The 21,157-nt window shown below is 40.4% G+C and overlaps 1 protein-coding gene across 1 annotated transcript in view; it reads right to left on the bottom strand.

The window, feature by feature from the left end:
• Positions 1–21,157, bottom strand: part of LOC126234982 (xaa-Pro aminopeptidase ApepP-like) — a 241,482-nt gene that overhangs the window by 79,933 nt on the left and 140,392 nt on the right. The window contains exon 4 of the mRNA XM_049943721.1: positions 861–972. Coding sequence (XP_049799678.1) covers positions 861–972 — 112 coding nt within the window. The remainder of the gene's footprint in view (positions 1–860; positions 973–21,157) is intronic.

Here is a 21,157-nt window from a genome sequence, read left to right on the forward strand (position 1 = left end):
GTGCATAGTGAATGACTGCAATGCTAGTGATTAATTTGTCACCATCACTGGCAATCAGATGGTGGTTGGGAAGTATCTCTGTGCACCCTCTGTCTTAACTCTGTAGGCAATAACTGTGCTGGCTTCATAGATAAACAGTGTTCGCAACATTCATTCTAGAGTACAATCATGCCCCTCCACTGAGTATATACTCTGGCTGACCAGTTTCACTCAATTGAATGTTGAGCGGGATCACACTGTGGGACCATGGGAAGCTGGATGGACATATTGACAGATTGCTGCACTTGTTGGGCACAACGTACCGGTGGTGTGTCGCTCCTTTCAGCAGTAGTTTGTAGATTATTCCCACACATGTAGGCCAGGTTCTGGACGCCCTCATCGTATAGATGCACATCAAGATTAGTGCCCTGAATAAGCAGTGCTGGGCTATTGAACATCATCTAGGTAATAAATCCTAGAACATGTTGCACCTCCTGTGTCACCAGCTACCATTAGGAACTGTCTGCTTGCAGCAGGAATAATATTACATGTCCATCTGGCCAGCATACCACTGAAACCATGAAACCACCAAATTTGGCTACACTTTGGTGTTATGAAAGAGTTGACTGGAGCATGGAATGGTGCTCTGTTATCATCAGCAATGAGAGTGGGTTCTCTCTGTTTGTAAGTGATGGATGTACACATGTATGGCATAGACCTGGGGAGGTGCCTATTCCAGAGTGCATTTGCCTGCAAAACACAGGGTCCATCCCAGACTTCATGGTATCAGCTGTAAATCATAGTAACATCTGGCGTTTCTGCAGAGTAAAGTAACCAATGCCAGCTACATCACAGTCTTTATATCTGGTTTCAGTACTTACATAAACTAGAATTCCATGCAGACCATTCATTGTATGATGCTAATTTGGGATCTGCAGATACATTGACTCCAGGGTTTAAAGATGCTTTCAGCCATTCTGCAATTGATGGTGTCTGAAATGTGAAACAGTAACATGTATAAATAAAATACTGGTAGTGAGGCCACACACAATAAGTTATACTGTAAGATGGAGAAGTGTTTATGAGTTTTAGGTTGTAAGGTAAGTAGACTCCTACACCAACTGAATAAACATTATCTTGAATAACTCTTGTTAATTTCAGAATAATTTAACATCTACAAAAGCATGTCACAATAGAGAAGCACACGTCAAGGAGATAGACAAAAGAAAGTAATCTTAAAGATATCATACACTAATTTTGTTTCATTGTGCGAAGTCATAGGTCAATCACTGAGGTAATTACAGCAGCCTCCTACCCCCACCCCCCACCCCCCTCCCACACACACACACACACACACACACACACACACACACACACACACACACACACACACTTCTTTTTTTTTTTTTTTTTTTTTTTTTTAAATCTAGAAGCAACGAGGATGTCAGGGAAATGGTGTTTCACAGTTCTTCCAACACCTGTGACCACTGCTGGTAATAGTGGGAATAGTGTCCTTATCCAGTGTTGGGTTTAAGTAGAGGTCAAAGCATCATCCAGATCTTCTGTGCTGCTGGCTTGTGAGGTGGAGAGGAAATACTGTTTCTGATCCTGGTTATTTAGACACTGTGACCAGTGGCCAAAGGCACTTCTTGTCCTTTTCTGAATGGGCTAGTTTCAGGCATTCAATGGAAACAGTCTTGTCCTTATCATTTCCTTCATTTTGAATGTGTTGACGTCTAGCTGGAGGACTCTGTAACATCCCATGTATGAAAATCATAAAGGGTGCCGTATATAGTTGTCCCTCAGCCTGACATGTGTCATTACCAGGAGGTCCTTGTGGACAGAGACTGATTTATCTCAACGTATTTTTGGTGCTGTTGGCTGAATTTGAGCCATTCCTCTCAGTAGATGTTGGCTGAAGTCCATTGCAGCTTCTTCACTAGGAAGATGTCTTGGTTTATTGGAAATGAGCTCAGCCAGAAGTCATATTTGTGCTCCATATACCAGTTGTGTTGCATGTTGCACATTATAACTACCTCCAAAGCTCTAAGAAACCTTTCTACCATCCCTTTGCTTGTCGGATGGTAGCTTGTGGTTCTGATATATGAGCAGCCACATAGATGTAGAAGCTCATGGAGTACAGTGACTCAAATTGCCTCCCATGATCTGTTGTCATATGAGCCATCCTAAATTGTGATACAGCCAGCCACTGACAAAAGCTCTGGCGACAGTTTCTGTTGTCATGTCTATGATGGGAATGGCTTCCAGCCAACAAGTAAATCTACCTATCACTGTCAACAAGTAATTATACTGTACAGCAATGGACTCCTGAGGTCCAAATGTACATGCACACACTGTTGACGTCTTTTGCGTGACTGCGCCCAGTTTTGACAATCTTTTTTGATCCCCTGCCACATTACCTTCTTTGTGAGCAACTTGATAGTAGCTCTCACTCATGAATGCACTAAATTACGGTATAGGAAGCCTCAAATAACTGGCGTTGGAGATGTCTAGGTATACACAAGATGCAGGTTGTGGGATGTGTCACGCCACAACGAAGTTTGTATTTCTGGTACATAAATCTATGACACACTGAAGCTGGCCGTTTGTTGTGCAAGCAGCATGTGTAAGTTACTGTCATCCTGTTGTTGCTCTGTTACATTTATCCAAGGAATAGCCTTGATACTTGCACAGCAGTGCAAGAAGTCAACCATAACATCCTTACTGCTGCTGATATGACCCACGTTAGTGGTGGACTGAGAAATGTACTCTCCCTGTCGGCATTGTCCAGGTGAGCTGTGTGCTGCGACCTTTGATAAGAAAGCAGTTAAAGGAACATGGTCCATTTAGACAGTGAAATGCTTGCCTTCCACGAAGCCTCTGAAGTGCTGTATCACAGGATAGATCAGATACAGTTCTGTAGCTATTGTACTTCACTTTTGTTGCACTGGTATAGGCGTCTGCAAAAAAATGCCAGGGTGTGCGAGGCTTTATTCACCAATTGCTGTAATGCTGCTCTTAAGGCTATCTGACTGGTATATACCAATGCTACTATAATGAGTCACGACGGAAAAGCATGCTCAGTATCGCATGAGCTGCATATTCCTTCATTTTATGGAAGGCTACCAACTGCTCTTAAGTTCACTTCACTATCTTTCCACCTGAAGTATGTTTAAATAAAATATGGCGTTTCAGTCTTCGATCGCTATTCTTTATTTTCAATTACCGGTTTCGGGCTAGCTGCCCATCTTCAGATCTGTTAGACAATGTTAAAAATGTAATTAATAAGAGGGATACAGTTAGTGATAAAAATATCTTAGTTAACAAAAAGAAAATTTGGAACGTATTAAATGCCATCATACCATATGTTGTAGTTACAGAGTAACTTGTCCGTACAGAACACAAAGTTCACTGTCATAAGTAAAGTAATTTCAAGCTGTTAAAACATTATATCGCAGTATTTAAGAGTAACCTGATTGGTAACTGTAAAAAGTGCCCTCTACTTATAACAATTGTGCATCTGTTATTTCGCCGTATATATTAATGGCGAATATTCTTTTTAATAAAACAATTTTTAAGGTAATAACATATGAAACGAAAAATTTTCCTTTAATTTAAAATTTCTTTATAAAGAAACATAAAATATAATTAAACTGTAGATATTCTTCCGAAAATGTGCGTTTGCTCTTCTTTGTTTTTGATTGGTGGTGGAGTGGATTTCCCTACGTCAGAACGTATACAACGCCACGCCGAGTTGTCTTGCGCCGCGCCCAATTCACCTCGCCGCCAGTACGCTGAGGGCCGCTCCGCTGTAGCTCTCTCACTGGGGCGTGCTGTTGCGTTCAAGAGTAAGCCTAAAACAGGTCTTAAAAAATCTCATAATAATTCCTGTGCATAAAATCACTTTGCTCATTAAGTAGTAGGCCTGGGGTTTTTCTTTGATGTGCGTATATTTCAATCTCTTCGAGCACGTTGAGATAGAGACTTTTTGGAGCTTTATGTAGCACCTCCATTTGTTCATTTATATTACTCACTTCATGTCTACTCTCTTTTACATGTGTTCCAAATGCTGTTCGATTGCTATGACTGCAATGTTCCCTGTATCGAATTTCAAAATTCCGCCCTGTTTGTCCTATATAATAACTGTCACAGTCAGCACATTTAATCTTATATACTCCGGAATTATTGTATTTCATTTGTTTCGTCGTTGCTGGTTTATGTCTTAATCTATGTGCCATTTGCCCTTCGTTCTGAAATGCCACTGCGATGTTTTTTGGAAAGCATTTAGCAATTCTTTCCGACACACGCCCTTTGTATGTCAGGGTGACAAACTTCTTCTTAACTTTAATTTTCCTAGAATCGCTACTGATGCCCGCGGATTTGTTTTTGATCTTGTTAAACATACGTGTAACATCTTGTGTCCTGTGTCCGTTAGCTGCTGCTACTTGCTTAATAATACCTAGTTCTTTCTGCAACTCATCTTCCTGTAGTGGCAATCTGAGGGCTCTGTTGCACATTGCATGAAAGTACGCTCTTTTATGCTGTGCCGGGTGGTGCGACGTCGCTACTATGATGTTGTCGGAGCAAGTGTCTTTTCTATAGACGCCGAAAACGTGCCTGCCTCCCTCCTTTCTGACGGTCAAATCTAAATAGTTAATTGCCCCATTGTTTTCCATTTCTAGTGTGAATTGAATTTTTGGATGCTGCTCGTTTAAAACTTTAGTCATTTCCTCTACATCTTCTTTTTCCCCTTTGAATAATAAAATAGTGTCGTCAACATACCGTCTGTAATAAATTAACTTCTCCTTAATTTCTGGAAAAGAGCTAAAAACTTTGTTCTCAAAGTCATTCATAAAAATTTCAGCTAAAATGCCTGATAGACTGTTACCCATAGCTAAACCTTCATCTTGAATAAAAACTTTATCGTTAAAGATAAAACTATTAAAACTCAGTGTGAACTCTAGCATATCTACGAGTTCGACGATTTCACCCATGCTCAAACTTTGCAAATTATAAGGAAAAACCTGATAAAAAATAAGTCAATGAGCATGGGTGAAATCGTCGAACTCGTAGATATGCTAGAGTTCACACTGAGTTTTAATAGTTTTATCTTTAACGATAAAGTTTTTATTCAAGATGAAGGTTTAGCTATGGGTAACAGTCTATCAGGCATTTTAGCTGAAATTTTTATGAATGACTTTGAGAACAAAGTTTTTAGCTCTTTTCCAGAAATTAAGGAGAAGTTAATTTATTACAGACGGTATGTTGACGACACTATTTTATTATTCAAAGGGGAAAAAGAAGATGTAGAGGAAATGACTAAAGTTTTAAACGAGCAGCATCCAAAAATTCAATTCACACTAGAAATGGAAAACAATGGGGCAATTAACTATTTAGATTTGACCGTCAGAAAGGAGGGAGGCAGGCACGTTTTCGGCGTCTATAGAAAAGACACTTGCTCCGACAACATCATAGTAGCGACGTCGCACCACCCGGCACAGCATAAAAGAGCGTACTTTCATGCAATGTGCAACAGAGCCCTCAGATTGCCACTACAGGAAGATGAGTTGCAGAAAGAACTAGGTATTATTAAGCAAGTAGCAGCAGCTAACGGGCACAGGACACAAGATGTTACACGTATGTTTAACAAGATCAAAAACAAATCCGCGGGCATCAGTAGCGATTCTAGGAAAATTAAAGTTAAGAAGAAGTTTGTCACCCTGACATACAAAGGGCGTGTGTCGGAAAGAATTGCTAAATGCTTTCCAAAAAACATCGCAGTGGCATTTCAGAACGAAGGGCAAATGGCACATAGATTAAGACATAAACCAGCAACGACGAAACAAATGAAATACAATAATTCCGGAGTATATAAGATTAAATGTGCTGAATGTGACAGTTATTATATAGGACAAACAGGGCGGAATTTTGAAATTCGATACAGGGAACATTGCAGTCATAGCAATCGAACAGCATTTGGAACACATGTAAAAGAGAGTAGACATGAAGTGAGTAATATAAATGAACAAATGGAGGTGCTACATAAAGCTCCAAAAAGTCTCTATCTCAACGTGCTCGAAGAGATTGAAATATACGCACATCAAAGAAAAACCCCAGGCCTACTACTTAATGAGCAAAGTGATTTTATGCACAGGAATTATTATGAGATTTTTTAAGACCTGTTTTAGGCTTACTCTTGAACGCAACAGCACGCCCCAGTGAGAGAGCTACAGCGGAGCGGCCCTCAGCGTACTGGCGGCGAGGTGAATTGGGCGCGGCGCAAGACAACTCGGCGTGGCGTTGTATACGTTCTGACGTAGGGACATCCACTCCACCACCAATCAAAAACAAAGAAGAGCAAACGCACATTTTCGGAAGAATATCTACATTTTAATTATATTTTATGTTTCTTTATAAAGAAATTTTAAATTAAGGGAAAATTTTTCGTTTCATGGTCCACTCAAAAAGATTATTCATATGTTATTACCTTAAAAATTGTTTTATTAAAAAGAATATTCGCCATTAATATATACGGCGAAATAACAGATGCACAATTGTTATAGGTAGAGGGCACTTTTTACTGTTACCAATCAGGTTACTCTTAAATACTGCGATATAATGTTTTAACAGCTTGAAATTACTTTACTTATGACAGTGAACTTTGTGTTCTGTACGGACAAGTTACTCTGTAACTACAACATATGGTATGTTGGCATTTAATACGTTCCAAAATTTCTTTTTGTAAACTAAGATATTTTTATCACTAACTGTATCCCTCTTATTAATTACATTTTTAACATTGTCTAACAGATCTGAAGATGGGCAGCTAGCCCGAAACCGGTAATTGAAAATAAAGAATAGCGATCGAAGACTGAAACGCCATATTTTATTTAATGAACGACCGCAGAGTACCCAGTGAGACAACCATGTCTAGTTTTGATGAAGTATGTTTGCCTTTTAAAATGTCACTGAGTGGTGCTTGTAGTTCCACAGCTGTAGGCACATGCTTTTTACAGTAATTAAGCATCCCTAAGGAACACCTTAGATCTTTGTAGGTTTGTAGCACTGGAATTTTATGTATGTTCAACACTTCCTCTGCAGACACGTTAAAACTACGAAAATTCAGATTGTCTCTACCCAAGATGCATTTGTCCTCATTCATAACTATACCATACTATTGAAAGTATTAGAAAAGCGGCCTGAGATAAGTCTTGTGTTGTTTCTGGCGAATCAGAGAACACCAAATTATCATCCATGCAACACAACAAAAAATCCAAGCAATGAAGGACTTGGTGGATGAATCATTGCCAGGTGTGCACCATGTTCTGCAAACTATAAGGCATGTAGTGATATGTCAACAGGCAAAATGGGATAGTGACAGCTGTCTTTCAATGTCTTCTGGAGCTACCGGTATTTTTGCATAGGGTTTCTCACAATCAGTGACACTAAATACCTGTGGGTTCACAGTTGCGTTGTTGAAGTCCATCACATGTGGAATGGGATATCTATCAGGCATTGTCCTTACATTTAGAGCTCTGTAGTCACCACATAAACACCATATATTGTTTCTCTTCAAAACGGTACGGAGCAGTGAGACTCATCAGTGGGGCCCATTATACCTGCCTTTATTTGCCTGCTTATGTCCTCCTGTGCTTATAAAAATTTCTTTGGAGTTAGATGGTGAGGCTTAGCAGCAACTTCTGATATGGATGATGCCCAAATATAATTTATTGTATTGTGTTTGCATGTTCGCCCTGCCTTCTCTGTAGATGTGGTCTCCAGAAATTCCTATACAGTGTAGTCAAAAGGAAGCTTAAAGTGCATTTAATCTACCTCCACTAATGACAGATGTTACATCAGCTACTATGAAGCTCCACTAAATTTTCCTGTTCATAATGAGCTTCAAGTCTAGATACTTCCTACCACAAGTTTGAATGAGCAAATCATTAGCAGCTGCCAGAAACTGTGTAAACCTGTGCAGTGAACTATGTATGCTGTGTAGGTAGGGAGATGAATAGCTGAGCAAGGATTTTAAGTTATCTGACCACGTTGTGAGTGACATTTGTTTTGATTTGTGTTTTGTCACAGTCTGAAGCATTTAAAGTCTTGGTTTTCAAAAGAAATTAGCTATGTGATTTAGTGCCTGTGAATTCAGGTTTCCAAAAATGTCTTCAGATGAATGTTTCACCAAAACCACTACTCCAGTGGTAGACAAGTCGAGAAGCAAAGATGATTACAGTACATGGAAGTTTGGAATTAAACTCATTCTAATGCACAAAAAATTATGGGATATTGACATAGATGTAAATACTTTTACAAACACAAGGAAGGATATAGATGCTCGGACACTTATTCTTTTGAATGTGTTCAAATCTCTATATGTATAGGCGGAAAACACAAGAAATACAAAAGAAGTGTGGGAGACTGGAAAACTTGCTTGCTGGTATGAATAAACCTTGGTGGATGAATCTCTAGGATGCTCTGTTGGATACCACATTATCCAAATTTGAAGCAAATGTTCAAAGTTACATTATTCATATTCTGGATGTAGGCAACAAACTGCAGAGCATGGGCAAACCAGTTGATGATGGACTAACTGCAGTCATTACTCTCACAAGTTCACCAAAAGTTTGTGTGTCTTACCAGATGGGTTAGAATCCAGTACAATGGACAAAAATTTCACCTCAGAAAACATCAAATCAAAGTTGCTAAATGGAAGTGTGGAAGAATACCTGAAGTTGGAAAAAGATAGTAGTGTTAGTGCCTTGTTCACAAAGCATTGTATGAAATCATGTCTGGATTTCTGCAAAGACAAACAAGAAAAACATAAGATAAAATGTTTCAGTTGTTGCTAGTATGGTCACATCAAGTCTGACTGTCCCCAAAAGCAAGAATCACCAAAGAAGGACTCCAAGGGAGCAGACACATCATTGCTTTGTACACTTGGTACGTCAGATTTCAACCAGAATGAGTGGATCTTTGATTCTGGGGCCACATGATACATGACTTCAACAATGGAAGGGCTTCACGATTTTGTACCTGAACACTCCAAACAAACAATTTTCCAATATGCTGATAATGTTGAATTAGTAAATTAAGGGAAAGGAGATGTTATTGTCAGTTTACCAGACATATCTTCTATCAGAAAGTACCTTCTCTCCATCTGCAAAATTCTTCTACTATGCAATTCCAAATTCCTGGAAACCATAACACACAAACTAGAACAACATGCACAATAACACCCAAAAAAGCTCTCCGCCCTGCTCATTTCCAATTCCCACCTTGGAGTACCACTGTCCACCACCTCTACAACAACCTCCAAACCTCCCCCACGTCCTCTCATTGCTGACAAATCCCTGTCTCACAGGCCTACTCCACTTACCTCACCTCTAAAACTCCCTTCCACCACTACAAACAATCCAGAACCTAAAAAGACTTGCAACATAGTCATGAACCTTTTCTCCAGAAGCCTTAGTCCCACAGAAATATCAATCCTTTTCAAAGACCTCATCTTTTGGCCCACTCCCAAATTCAATCATGCAGCACTTGTTAAAGACAGACCTCTCCTTCTCCCAGTCCCTACAGTGGTAACACTTTTTCACCACCAACAACCCTACCAATCAGACTCAACCCAAGGCCAATGTCGAACCCTGCCTAACTCAGTTCACTCCTCCATCCAACCACGATCCACCCCCACTGCCTCCAAATCACCTCCTGTTAACTTTCCAGAACTTCTTAACCTTGAACTTTGCCTCACCATCATTCCCCAAATCCCTCAACATGCAAACTAACCTTACATCCACAGAAAGAATCGCAGCACACCATCTAAAAACTGATCCCAACCTTATAACCCTATCTGTGGACAAAGGCTCCACCACTGCTGTTTTGAACCACAAGGATTACCTGACTGAAGGACTCCACCAGCTATCAGATACTTCCACCAACAAATCCTGCCACAGTGACTCCATTCCAGAAATCCAGCAGGATCTCCAGTCACTACTCAAATCCTTAGGCCCGTCCCAAACCTCTTCCTAGAGTCCACCTCTCTGCTCACCCCTACCACTCCCTGCACTCCTGCCTCCTGCATGCTTTCTAAAGTCCATAAACCCTACCACCCAGGATGCCCCATTGTGGCCAGTTACTGTGCCCCCACTGAGAGAATCTCTGCTCTTGTATACCAACACCTTCAACCTGTTACCTGGAACCTACCCTCCTATATAAAAGGTACCAACCATTTCCTCCGCTGAACACTACCTTTCCCAATGCCTGACAGGTTCCAAATCAACAACCTCTGTCCTAGTCAGCACGACCAACTATATCCTCACCCACAATTACTTCTCCTTTGAAGGCATTACCTACAAACAAATCTGGGGTACAATTATGGGCACCCACATGGCACCTATTCATGTGTCATCTAGAGGAATACTTCCTAAACAAACAGAATCCTAAAACCCTCACTTGGTTCAGATTCATTGATAATATCTTTATGATCTGGATCAAGGGTGAGGATACCTGGTCCTCGTCCCTCCAGAACCTCAACAACTTCTCCCCCATTTGCTTCACCTGGTCTACTCAACCCAACAAGCTACCTTCCTAGATGTTGACCTCCAACTCAAAGATGGTTACATCAGTACCTCCATTCACATCAGACATACTAACCGCCAGCAATACCTCCACTTTGACAGCTGCCTCCTGTTCCATACCAAGAAGTCCCTTCTATACAGCCTAGCCACCCACGGTCATTGCATCTACAGTGACAAGCATTACCTCTTGAAATATACCGAGGGTCTCACTGAAGCCTTCACAGACTGTAATTATCCTCCCAACCTTGTACAAAAACAAATGTCCCATGCCTTATCTTTCCGGTCTCCTGCCATCTTCCAAAGTCCCACCATCCAGCCACAGAGGAGCATTCCCCTCATAACTCAGTACCATCCAGGACTGGAGCAACTGAATTACATTCTTGGCCATGGTTTCAACTACCTCTCGTTGTGCCCTGAAATGAGAAATGTCCTGCCCACTATCCTTCCAATCCCTCCCACAGTAGTATTCTGCTGTCCACCAAACCTACACAATATAATCATCCATCCCTACACAACCCTTGCTCCCAACCCCTTACCTCATGGCTCATACCCCTGTAATAGACGTAGATGCAAGACCTGCCCCATATATCCTTCTGCCACCACCTAGTCCAGTCCGGTCACAATCACCTGTCCCATCAGATGCAGGGCTACCTGTGAAACCAGTCATGTGATCCACAAGCTAAGCTGCAACCACTGTGCTGCATTCTATGTGGGCATGACAACCAACAAGCTGTCTGTCTGCATGAATGGCCACTGAGAAACTGTGGGCAAGAAACAAGTGGACCACAGTGGTGCTGAGCACACTGCCAAACGTGACATCCTTCATTTCAATGACTGCTTCACAGCCTGTGTCATATGGATCCTTCCCACCAACACCAGCTTTTCCAAACTGCGCAGGTGGGAACTTTCCCTTCAATATATGCTACATTCCCATAACACTCCTGGCCTCAACCTTCGTTAGTCATTGTCCTCACTCATCCAGCCCCTTCCCCATTCCCATTCCTGCACTACACAGCCCTCATTCCACCATCGCACACAGTCTTTTTACTTCTCCCCTTTTCTGCTACCCCCCTCTCCACCTCTCCCCTGTCCTCTGTCTAACCTGCAGCACTTCACTGTCCACCACTCCTATCCTAGTATGCCTCCCCCTCCCTGCCCCAGCCTCCTCCTTACCCCAACCCAGTCGCCACTCCCATCATATGCCACGCACAGGTGCTGCTGCTCGCAGTGTGGCTTCAGCTGTGTGAGTTGCGTTTGCATGTGTGTGTGTGTGTGTGTGTGTGTGTGTGTGTGTGTGTGTGTGTGTGTGTCATCTATTTTTGATGAAGGCCTTAATGGTCAAAAACTTTATTTGTGAAAGTCTTTTTGTTGTGTCTATCTGCGACCTCAGCACCTCCGCTATGTGGTGAGTGGCAGCAACTTTCCTTTTCATTACATTGTTAGCTTCTATCATGAACATTATTCTTGTCCCTGGCTTAGCCACCAATTTGTTGTCAGTTTCTGCTTTGCTTGAGAAAGGCACAAATGTTGTTTTTGACAAAGATGGATATAAGATGCTCAAAAGTGGAGAGACATTTGTTCTGGGTCATAGTCAAATGGAATTTATAAACTAAAAAATTTTGAACCTGTGTTGTCAGATGAGCATGCTCTAACTGTTAAAAAAAATTAATAATGTGGAAGAGTTATGGCACCATAGAATTGACCATGTTAGAGTTGATACTGGACTTAAGTTACGTTTACAGAGTGGTGGCATAAAGTTGGAGTGTTGCAAAACTGAACATATTGCCAAGTGTAAACTGTGTGTGCTTGGTAATATGTCAAAATTTACATTTCCTAAGACTGGAAGACAACATGGAACTGGGATGCTTATTCTTGTGCATGTGGATTTATGTGGCCTCACGGAAAAAATGTCACATGGTATGGCAAAGTTCTTGTACGTAGTAGTGGATGATTGTTCCAGGAGGATATTCTGTTATTTTCTTGAGAGTAATGATCAAACATTGGAATTTTTCTCTGCATCTAAAACTTAGGAAGAAAAAGAGTGGGTGCAAAGATCAAATTAGTTAGATCAGACAGTGGCAGTGAATTTGTAATCTCAGAAAGAATGGAATGTAGCATCAGATTGGCGTGCCCTATAGTCCAGAACAGAATGGTGTAGTGGAGAGGACTAACAGAACAAACTGTGAGATGACATGGTGCATGTTATTTGAACTGAGTCTGCCTAAGCAATATCGGACAGAAGCATGCATTACAGCTGTGTTTGTCACAGAAGTTAGGGAAGGGAGTAGTGTCTTGTTTGAACCATTTAAAGGTGTTTGGTTGATGGGCCCTTCTCCTTATAGCAGATCAAAATAGAAGAGACTGGGATGCCGAAGCTAAAGAACTTGTTGTCATATGTTATGATGAAACAATGAGAGGCTACAGACTAAATGTTCCATAAAACCCCACGAAAATTGTGAAAGGCAGAAATGACATTTTTGTGGAGAATGAGTTCATGACTAACAGCACCAGGACACTCGCTGAAAATAATGAAGATTACTGTATGTTCTGGCTGAATGAATGGTATACTGAATGAGGATAGACAGAGGAAATAGTGGACGTCAGCAATGCTGGGACTGACAAAGCCGATACTGATCAAAACCCACACTACATCCCAGATGCTCAGTCAGTGGTAGACATAGTAGAGATTGAGATGCAGCCAATGGAATCTGATGCTCCAGAAGGGACCATCCAGTCAGAAGGTACCAAAACCCAAGGAGTACCCAGATTATGTCACCTATTTGGCAAGAGTTTTTTTTCTGTTTGGGAAAAGATCCTGTTAACTTGGAGGACACAATGTTGACAAGTGACAGAGAAGACTGGATAAAGGTCATGAACGAGGAAATAAATGGTTTCCAGAACATTGGTGTTTGGTAACTTGTGGGCCCACCAAAGAGTAAAAATATTGTAGGTAATAAGTGGGTATTTAAGTCGAAAAGGAATGCAGGTAGTATAGCACTCTACCAAGCTAGACTTATTGCTAAAACATTTACACAAAAGTTTGTTAAGAGATTATTGTGAAACCTTTTCACATGTTGTGAGATATAGTACTCTTGGAATTTTCATTAGTTTAGCTGTAAATGTTGATCTTAAGATTTATCATTTTGATATTAAGACTGATTTTCTGTATGTGGACTTGGAGGAAACTATTTTCACGAACAACCAAAAGGTTTTACTTCAAAAGGACATTTACAGTTTAAAATTCAGCTAAGACAGTGGACTGAAAAGGCAAAAGTGTGGTTTTAGATCTAGATTATGCTGCAAATAATGATGAAGAGTTTGTGTTCATTAAAAGGCCAGGCAAAAATCTTGCAATTGCTGCTTCATATGTGGATGATTTTTATGTAATGTGTAATAACAATGTGATGAAAGACAAACTGTATTGGGTATTATCTGAGCTTTTTGAAGTTAAAGATCTAGGAGAAGCAAAGCCCTTTCTAGGTATGTGTATAACAGGTCATTATCTCAAGGGTACTATGAATTGTGGCATTGTGTTTTACAAAGGAGATTTTGAAGATCTGCATATAACTGTTTATGTTGACTCAGATTTGGTACATGATTTAACTACAGGGTTGTCACAGTATGCAAGTGCTTTTCTGTTGGGGAGAAAGCAAGAAACGGAAGCACTTTGGAACTTCAATTACTGAAGGTGAATGTGCAGCTTTAAATTCTGCAACCAAAGAGGCAGTATATTTGAGATGGCTGACAGGAGAATTGTTAAATAATATGCGTCAAAATACTGTAATAATTTTTCATGGCAACCAGAGTTCTATTAGACTGACACAAAATCCTGTGTTGCATTCTAGATTGAAATACAGTTGTGCTAAATAGAATTTTATTATACAATGTGTAAAAAGGAATGAGACAGTTGTTAGGTACTTGCCGTCAAAGGAAATGCTTGCTGCTGTGTTAACTGAACCACTTGCTAGAGAGCAATACATGTATTTTGGTCACAAGCTGAAACTGTTGCCACCTTAAGTAGCACTGTTATATTGGTAATCTGGCTCCTTGTTTCTTCTTTGTCCTTGCTGTCTATGAGGTGTGAACTATCTTTGAGTAGCAGTTCCTGTTTGAGTGTGTATCATGTAATATGTTCTCTGTGGATATAAGTATTATGAACAATGTAATCATTATTTATCTTTATCACTACAAAATTCACTCTGCTGTCACATCTTGTGTGGTACAACTGACGGCAATCTGCTGGGATGAGCAGAAATTTATGTTTACTGAAAACACGACATGGTAGTCATGGGTGGAGGATAGGAGGGAGAGCGACTAATTCGATGTTTGTGGGCATGAGATGCATTTGGGTGACTGCAGAGTGCAACATATTTTTGAGCCTTGCTACCACATCTTTGATGATACCACCACCAATTACTACTAACAACACAATCCTTCTCATCCTGCTCTTGAATACAAGTTGTGGTTCACCACTTGTTACGTAGTATGGCCTCTGAGTGTTGTTTGTGTTAAAGCACTGCTATTTGGGCACCACTTCATCAGTTGTTGCCATGGGCATGCTGGAAGTTTTGCGTGGTCTGGGTCCACTACGTGGCCTTGCCCAAAGCATGCACTGTCCTGGGCTATCTGTCATGTTGTTGTTTGCCTCCATGCTGAAAACATTCTATTGCAAGTTGTTTTATATGTTATCCACTTTACCCACCAGAACACTGAGAGGCATCTCTGTTTTAACTGCTAAAATGGTCTGAATGTTAGGTGGATGTTTGTTTGAGCCAAAACATGCACCAGTGACATAAGTTTCTTTAATAACTGTTTGGGAGACTTGGTTCAAATGGCTCTAAGTGCTATGGGACTTAACATCTGAGGTAATCAGCCCCTAGAACTTGGAACTACTTAAACCTAACTAACCTAAGGACATCACACACATCCATGCCCGAGGCAGGGTTTGAACCTGCAACCGTAGCGGTCGTGCGGTTCCAGACTGAAGCGCCTAGAACCGCTCGACCACACTGGCCAGCTGGGAGACTTGCCTCCTAATTATTTATCTCTGAGTAATTTCTCCAGTCAGAAATGTTTCATGAAATAGTTTCTTAATTCAAGGTAACCCTGAGTTTGCAATACTTTTGCTTGAACTACCTGCACTTCATTTAAGTGCACCAAGAAAACAATCAGTGTTACTCCTGATGCCATGCTGTTCAAAAATGCTCTCTGCTTGCCTGAATCATAATTCTGATCTTGTTGTTCAGAATGACTGCAATTTTAAGTGGCTCAGAATCCTACCTTATGTTGACTTTGGGAGGAGCCTGAAGTTCTAATTGGTTGATGAACTTGCCTCAGAGTGCTGTATGGTAGGCATGCTCCTCTGTGTTTCTTCTTGCTTGAAGTCATCTTCAGCATTGAGGTTAGCAACTGGAGCCCACCAACTCTCAGCACTGTGCTGTGTACGAGACAAGTGAAGCAATGTATTGCCCCGGCCGGAGACTCCCTCTGAAATGTTTGTTGGCAGACTTAGATAATTTTTAGGCCCTGCTACACATATCCTGTCAGTTAAATCAGGGTCACCATCCTCACTTTGACTCAAGAGACAGGTTTAAACATTCACTTCCTCTATACAACTACTCAATTGACTGTAGCCATCTGACTACTCTCAAAAGACTCCTAAATCTGACCACTGGACTGGACAACAAACATGTTCCAAACCATTTTGAAAGCTTTATTACTCTCTAACAACTTACAATAAATTGCTCTTAGAAGAGGAGCAATTTCTTTCACATTATCTATTCAGAACTGAACAGGTACACCATTGCATCCACTTGTAATCGTTCTGTGCAGCCAGTTTGTTTGTTTTTCGTGTTCACAATCACTTATCACTTAACATGTAATTTCAGAGTTTGTGCCAATTTCAAAGGAGGAAGCATAGGTCGACAGCAAGAACATTTTCAGGAAAACAAGAACAAAATACTTTCAGCCTTCTCTTTGCTGACTTTTTGAGTTGGCTGTGTAACAAATGATCATTGCTCATAGCGGCACAAACATTTGTATGTCTTCAATGGGCCAAACAACACAGAAAGTGGACAACAGTTGACTGGAGGCATGTAGGGCCCTCCAGTGAGTCTCAAGGTTGTTTTAAAAGGATGCAGGAAGTCAAATACACCAAAGGGCCCCATAGAATTTTAACCAACAGTGTGAGAGGGCATAGTTTGGTCCAGGCATGGTCATGTTATGTTTTGCGGATGCTTTATGGCCCACTAATTCTGATTACGGTGAATGTGCACCAGGAGATTTATTTCAACATTTTCAATGCCAAAGTGCTGCCCTTTCTTCTACATCTTCATGATGAGCATGCTGGGGAACTCCCTTCTTCCAGTATGACAATACACGGAGCTGCGAACATATGTTCCTGGTCTGATGAACACTCAGGATCCTTACATCACCTTGACTAGTCCACTAAATCACCTGATCTTAATCTAAGAAAATGTCTGGGACTTTCTAGAATAGCAATCAATGTTGTTGTTGTGTTGTGGTCTTCAGTTTGAAGACTGGTTTGACACAGCTCTCCATGCTACTCTATCCTGTGCGAGCCTCTTCATCTCCAAATAACTACTGCAACCTACATCTTTCTGAATCTGCTTAGTACATTCATTTCTTGGTCTCCCTCTATAATTTTTATCCCCTCACATTTCTCTCAAATACTAAATTGTAGATTCCTTGATGTCTCATAATGTATCCTGTCAACCAATCCCTTGTTTTAGTGAAGTTGTGCTATAAGTCTCTTGTCTTCCAAATTCTAATAAGTACTTCCTCATTAGTTACATGATCAATCCATCGAATCTTCAGTGATCTTCTGTAGCACCACATTTCAAAAGCTTCTGTTCCCTTTTTATCTCAACTTTTTATTGTACATGTTTTACTTCCATAAATGGCTATGGTCCAAATTTCTCTTCATCAGAAATGCCTTTTTGGCCATTGCCAGTCTACATTTTATATCTTCTCTACTTTGGCTGTCATCAGTTATTTTGCTGTGCTAATAGCAAAACTCACCTACTACTTTAAGTGTCTCATTTCCTAATCTGATTCCCTTAGCATCACCTGATGTAATTTGACTGCATTGCATTATCCTTGTTTTGCTTTTGTTTATGTTCATCTTACATCCTCCTTCCAAGACACTGTCCATTCCATTCAACTGCACTTCCAAGTCCTTTTTCCATCTCTGACAGAATTGCAATGTCACTGACAAACCTCAAAGTTTTTATTTCTTCTCCCTGAACTTTAATTCCTACTATTGCTTCTTCAATGTACATATTGAATAACATTGTGGGTAGGCTACAACCCTGTCTTACTCCATTTTCAATCTCTGCCTCCCTTTCACACCCCTCGACTCTTATAACTGACGACTGCTTTCTGTATATGCTGTAAATAGCCTTTTGCTCCCCTGCTACCTTCAGAGTTTCAAAGAGTGTATTCCAACCAACATCATCAAAAGCTTTTTCTAAGTCTACAAATGCTATAAATGCAAGTTTGCTTTTCCTTAATTTATCTTCTAAGATGAGACATAGGGTCAGTATTGCCTCGCATTTTCCTATATTTCTCTGGAATCAAAACAGATCTTCCCTGAGGTTGGCTTCCACCAGTTTTTCCATTCTCCTGTAAAGAATCCATATGTTTTTCGTACTCATGGCTTATTAAACTGATAATTCAGTAATTTTCACATGTGCCCGCAACTGGTGGATATTGCTTTTGAAACCACAATTTCCAGTGTTTCTTGGCTGTTTAGTGACAGTTGTGATGACAAATCATCCCTGGGATTGGGAGTGAATATTGTAAGCTCCCTTACCATTAATTCTACAATTATAGTTTGTTCAGATGAGTAGTGGCCTCACATCCATAGATTGCATTATGGTCAACAATAATCATGGTACCTCAGCAAATATGAATCCAGTTAGATTTCTAATTTTAAAATAGTTGTATTATCAATGAAAGGAAATCTTGAAATAAGGACATTTTTAACATTTATCTCCACTGTTGCTGAGTTTATTTTCAAAGAGTTACTGTAGCTAATGCCTATCCTTTCGAAGTCACATGCTTCTAATCTATATGACACAATTTTACCTTTCCATTTGAGTAAGCATACACATGTTTATGAGAAACTTTCACTGAAGATTAAATTATTATGAGAAATACTAGCAACTTATTCCATACTTCTTATATACAGTGAGGTGACAAAAGTCATGAGATAGTGATATGCACATATACAGATGGAATATACACAAGGTATAAGAGGGCAGTGCATTGGTAGAGCTGTCATTTGTTCTCCGATTATTAATGTGAAAAATTTTCCAACATGATTATGGCCACATGACAGGATTAACAGAATTTGAATAAGGAATGGTAGTTGGAACTAGATGCATGGGGCATTCCATTTCAGAATTCATTAGGGAATTTAATATCTTGAGAATCACAGTATCGAGAATGTACCAAGAATAACAAATTTCACCTCTTGGACAATGCAGTAGCCAACGGCCTTCACTTGGCGACTGAGAGCAGCGATTTATAAGTAGAGTTGTCAGTGCTAACAGAAAAGCAACACTGTGTGAAATAACCACAGAAATCAATGTAGGACATACAGATAGCGTAGTGAAATGTGGCGTTAATTGGCTACGGCAGCAGAGGACCGACCCGAGTGCCTCTGCTGACAGCACAAATCGCCTGCAGTGCCTCTTCTGGGTTTCTGACCATATTGGTTGGACCTCAGACAATTGGAAAATTGTGGCATGGTCAGAAGAGTCCTGGTTTCATTTAGTAAGAGCTGATAGTAGGGTTTGAGTGTGGCACAGACCCCATGAAGCCATGGCCCACTTTGTCAACAAGGCATTGTGCAACCTGGTGACAGCTTCTTAATGGTGTGGGCTGTGCTTACATGAAATGGACTGGATCCTCTGGACTGGAAATGGTAATGTTCAGCTACTTGGAGACTATTTATGGACTTCAGGTTCCCAAACAACAACATCATTTCAGTGGGCTACAACTGTTCGCAATTGGTTTGAAGAATGTTTTGGATAATTTGAGCGTATGATCTGGCCACCCAGATCACCTGACATGAATGCCATCAAACATTTATGGGATATAATCGAGAGATCAGTTCATGCACGAAATACAGCACTTGCAACACTTTCGTATTCACGGATGGCTAAAGAGGCGGAATGGCTCAGAATTTCTCCACAGGATTTCTAACAACTTGTTGAGTCCATGCCATGCTGAGTTGCTGCACTATGCCAGGCATAAGAAGGTCTGACACAATATTAGGAGGTACAGTGCTATAGCACAGACAGTGTAAGGACATCCCTGACAGCTCGCAGCACTGTTGCCGGCTTTCAACTGTGAAGCACTAATGGCTGCATGCAAAAACAGTAGCCCTGTTCAGAATTGTGATAACACTGAAGTGTTGCCTTAGAGACATTTACAAAATTGTGTATCACTACTGGTTGAGGTAGGCCTGGCAAAGGTGCCACGCCCAGCCCACTGCGACCATCAGGGATTGACCTACAGGGACTCAACTATAGTTGAAATAACTTGGTGGACTCCGTGCTTCAGCTTAACCATACGCCTCACATTCTTAAGCTCACATCATTGTTCATCGATGGCAATGCTCGAACTTTAGCTAGCCATCCAGCAGCTCAAGGTAAGCACTGGAGGAAATAAAAAAGAATATCACCTCAGCAAAGCATTTGAGCATATATGGTAAGTTTACAGGGGTGAAAACAAGGGACGTTTAAAACAAAATTTTATGTTTTCTATACGTAACTGAACTGAAATGATAACATTACCAAGAAATTATCTTATATTGGATGTTCCTTTTACATTTAAGAAACTACAATTTACAGTGAGACTTGTGTTCCAACCAGGATCAATAAATTACATGGACAAAATATTAAGTACTACGCAATGCATTTGAGATTGCTATGTTTCCTTCATTGGCTATTTGGCATTGCTTGCTTAAGATTTCTGTTGACCAAGAATTAACTTGCTCTTGCATCTGGAGGGGAAACTACTAATATTTTATGTAATCACATTGAGTTTATGCAATACCTTGAATATTGTACTCGTATTTATGAAAGCTCATAAATAAATTAAGTTTATTTTAAAATTTTGTATTTTTGAGGATCCACTGCCTCCAGATGCATAATAAACATAAACATGGTCCATAGTATCCTATTAAGGACCACAGTTACATTTATTAAGTTTATTTTTTTACATTGCGGACATCTTTCATTTCAATTCCCATCTAATATAAGATTTGGATAGATAACTGAGCAACGCAAGTTAATGCAGTAAAACAGATCTAATGCAGATCTCACCACTGACGCCCTATACAAATTATTTGTCATTGGTTGATGAATAAAGGGATGGCATCACTTAGGCAACTTATTTAATATTGGCTCCTGTTTTGACTGCACTCGAGACTGGATTTTTCCCAGTTTACATTGGTCAAGGGGCCTGAATATGGAATAATGAGTGGAACACCAAAACAGGTTGGGTAAATAAATTAAATTCAAAAGAGATGGCTGCAGGTGCTTTAATTTTCATTCCTTATTATA

This window comes from Schistocerca nitens, chromosome 2 (genome assembly GCF_023898315.1).
Source record: "Schistocerca nitens isolate TAMUIC-IGC-003100 chromosome 2, iqSchNite1.1, whole genome shotgun sequence".
Classification (NCBI taxonomy): Eukaryota; Metazoa; Arthropoda; class Insecta; order Orthoptera; family Acrididae; genus Schistocerca; species Schistocerca nitens.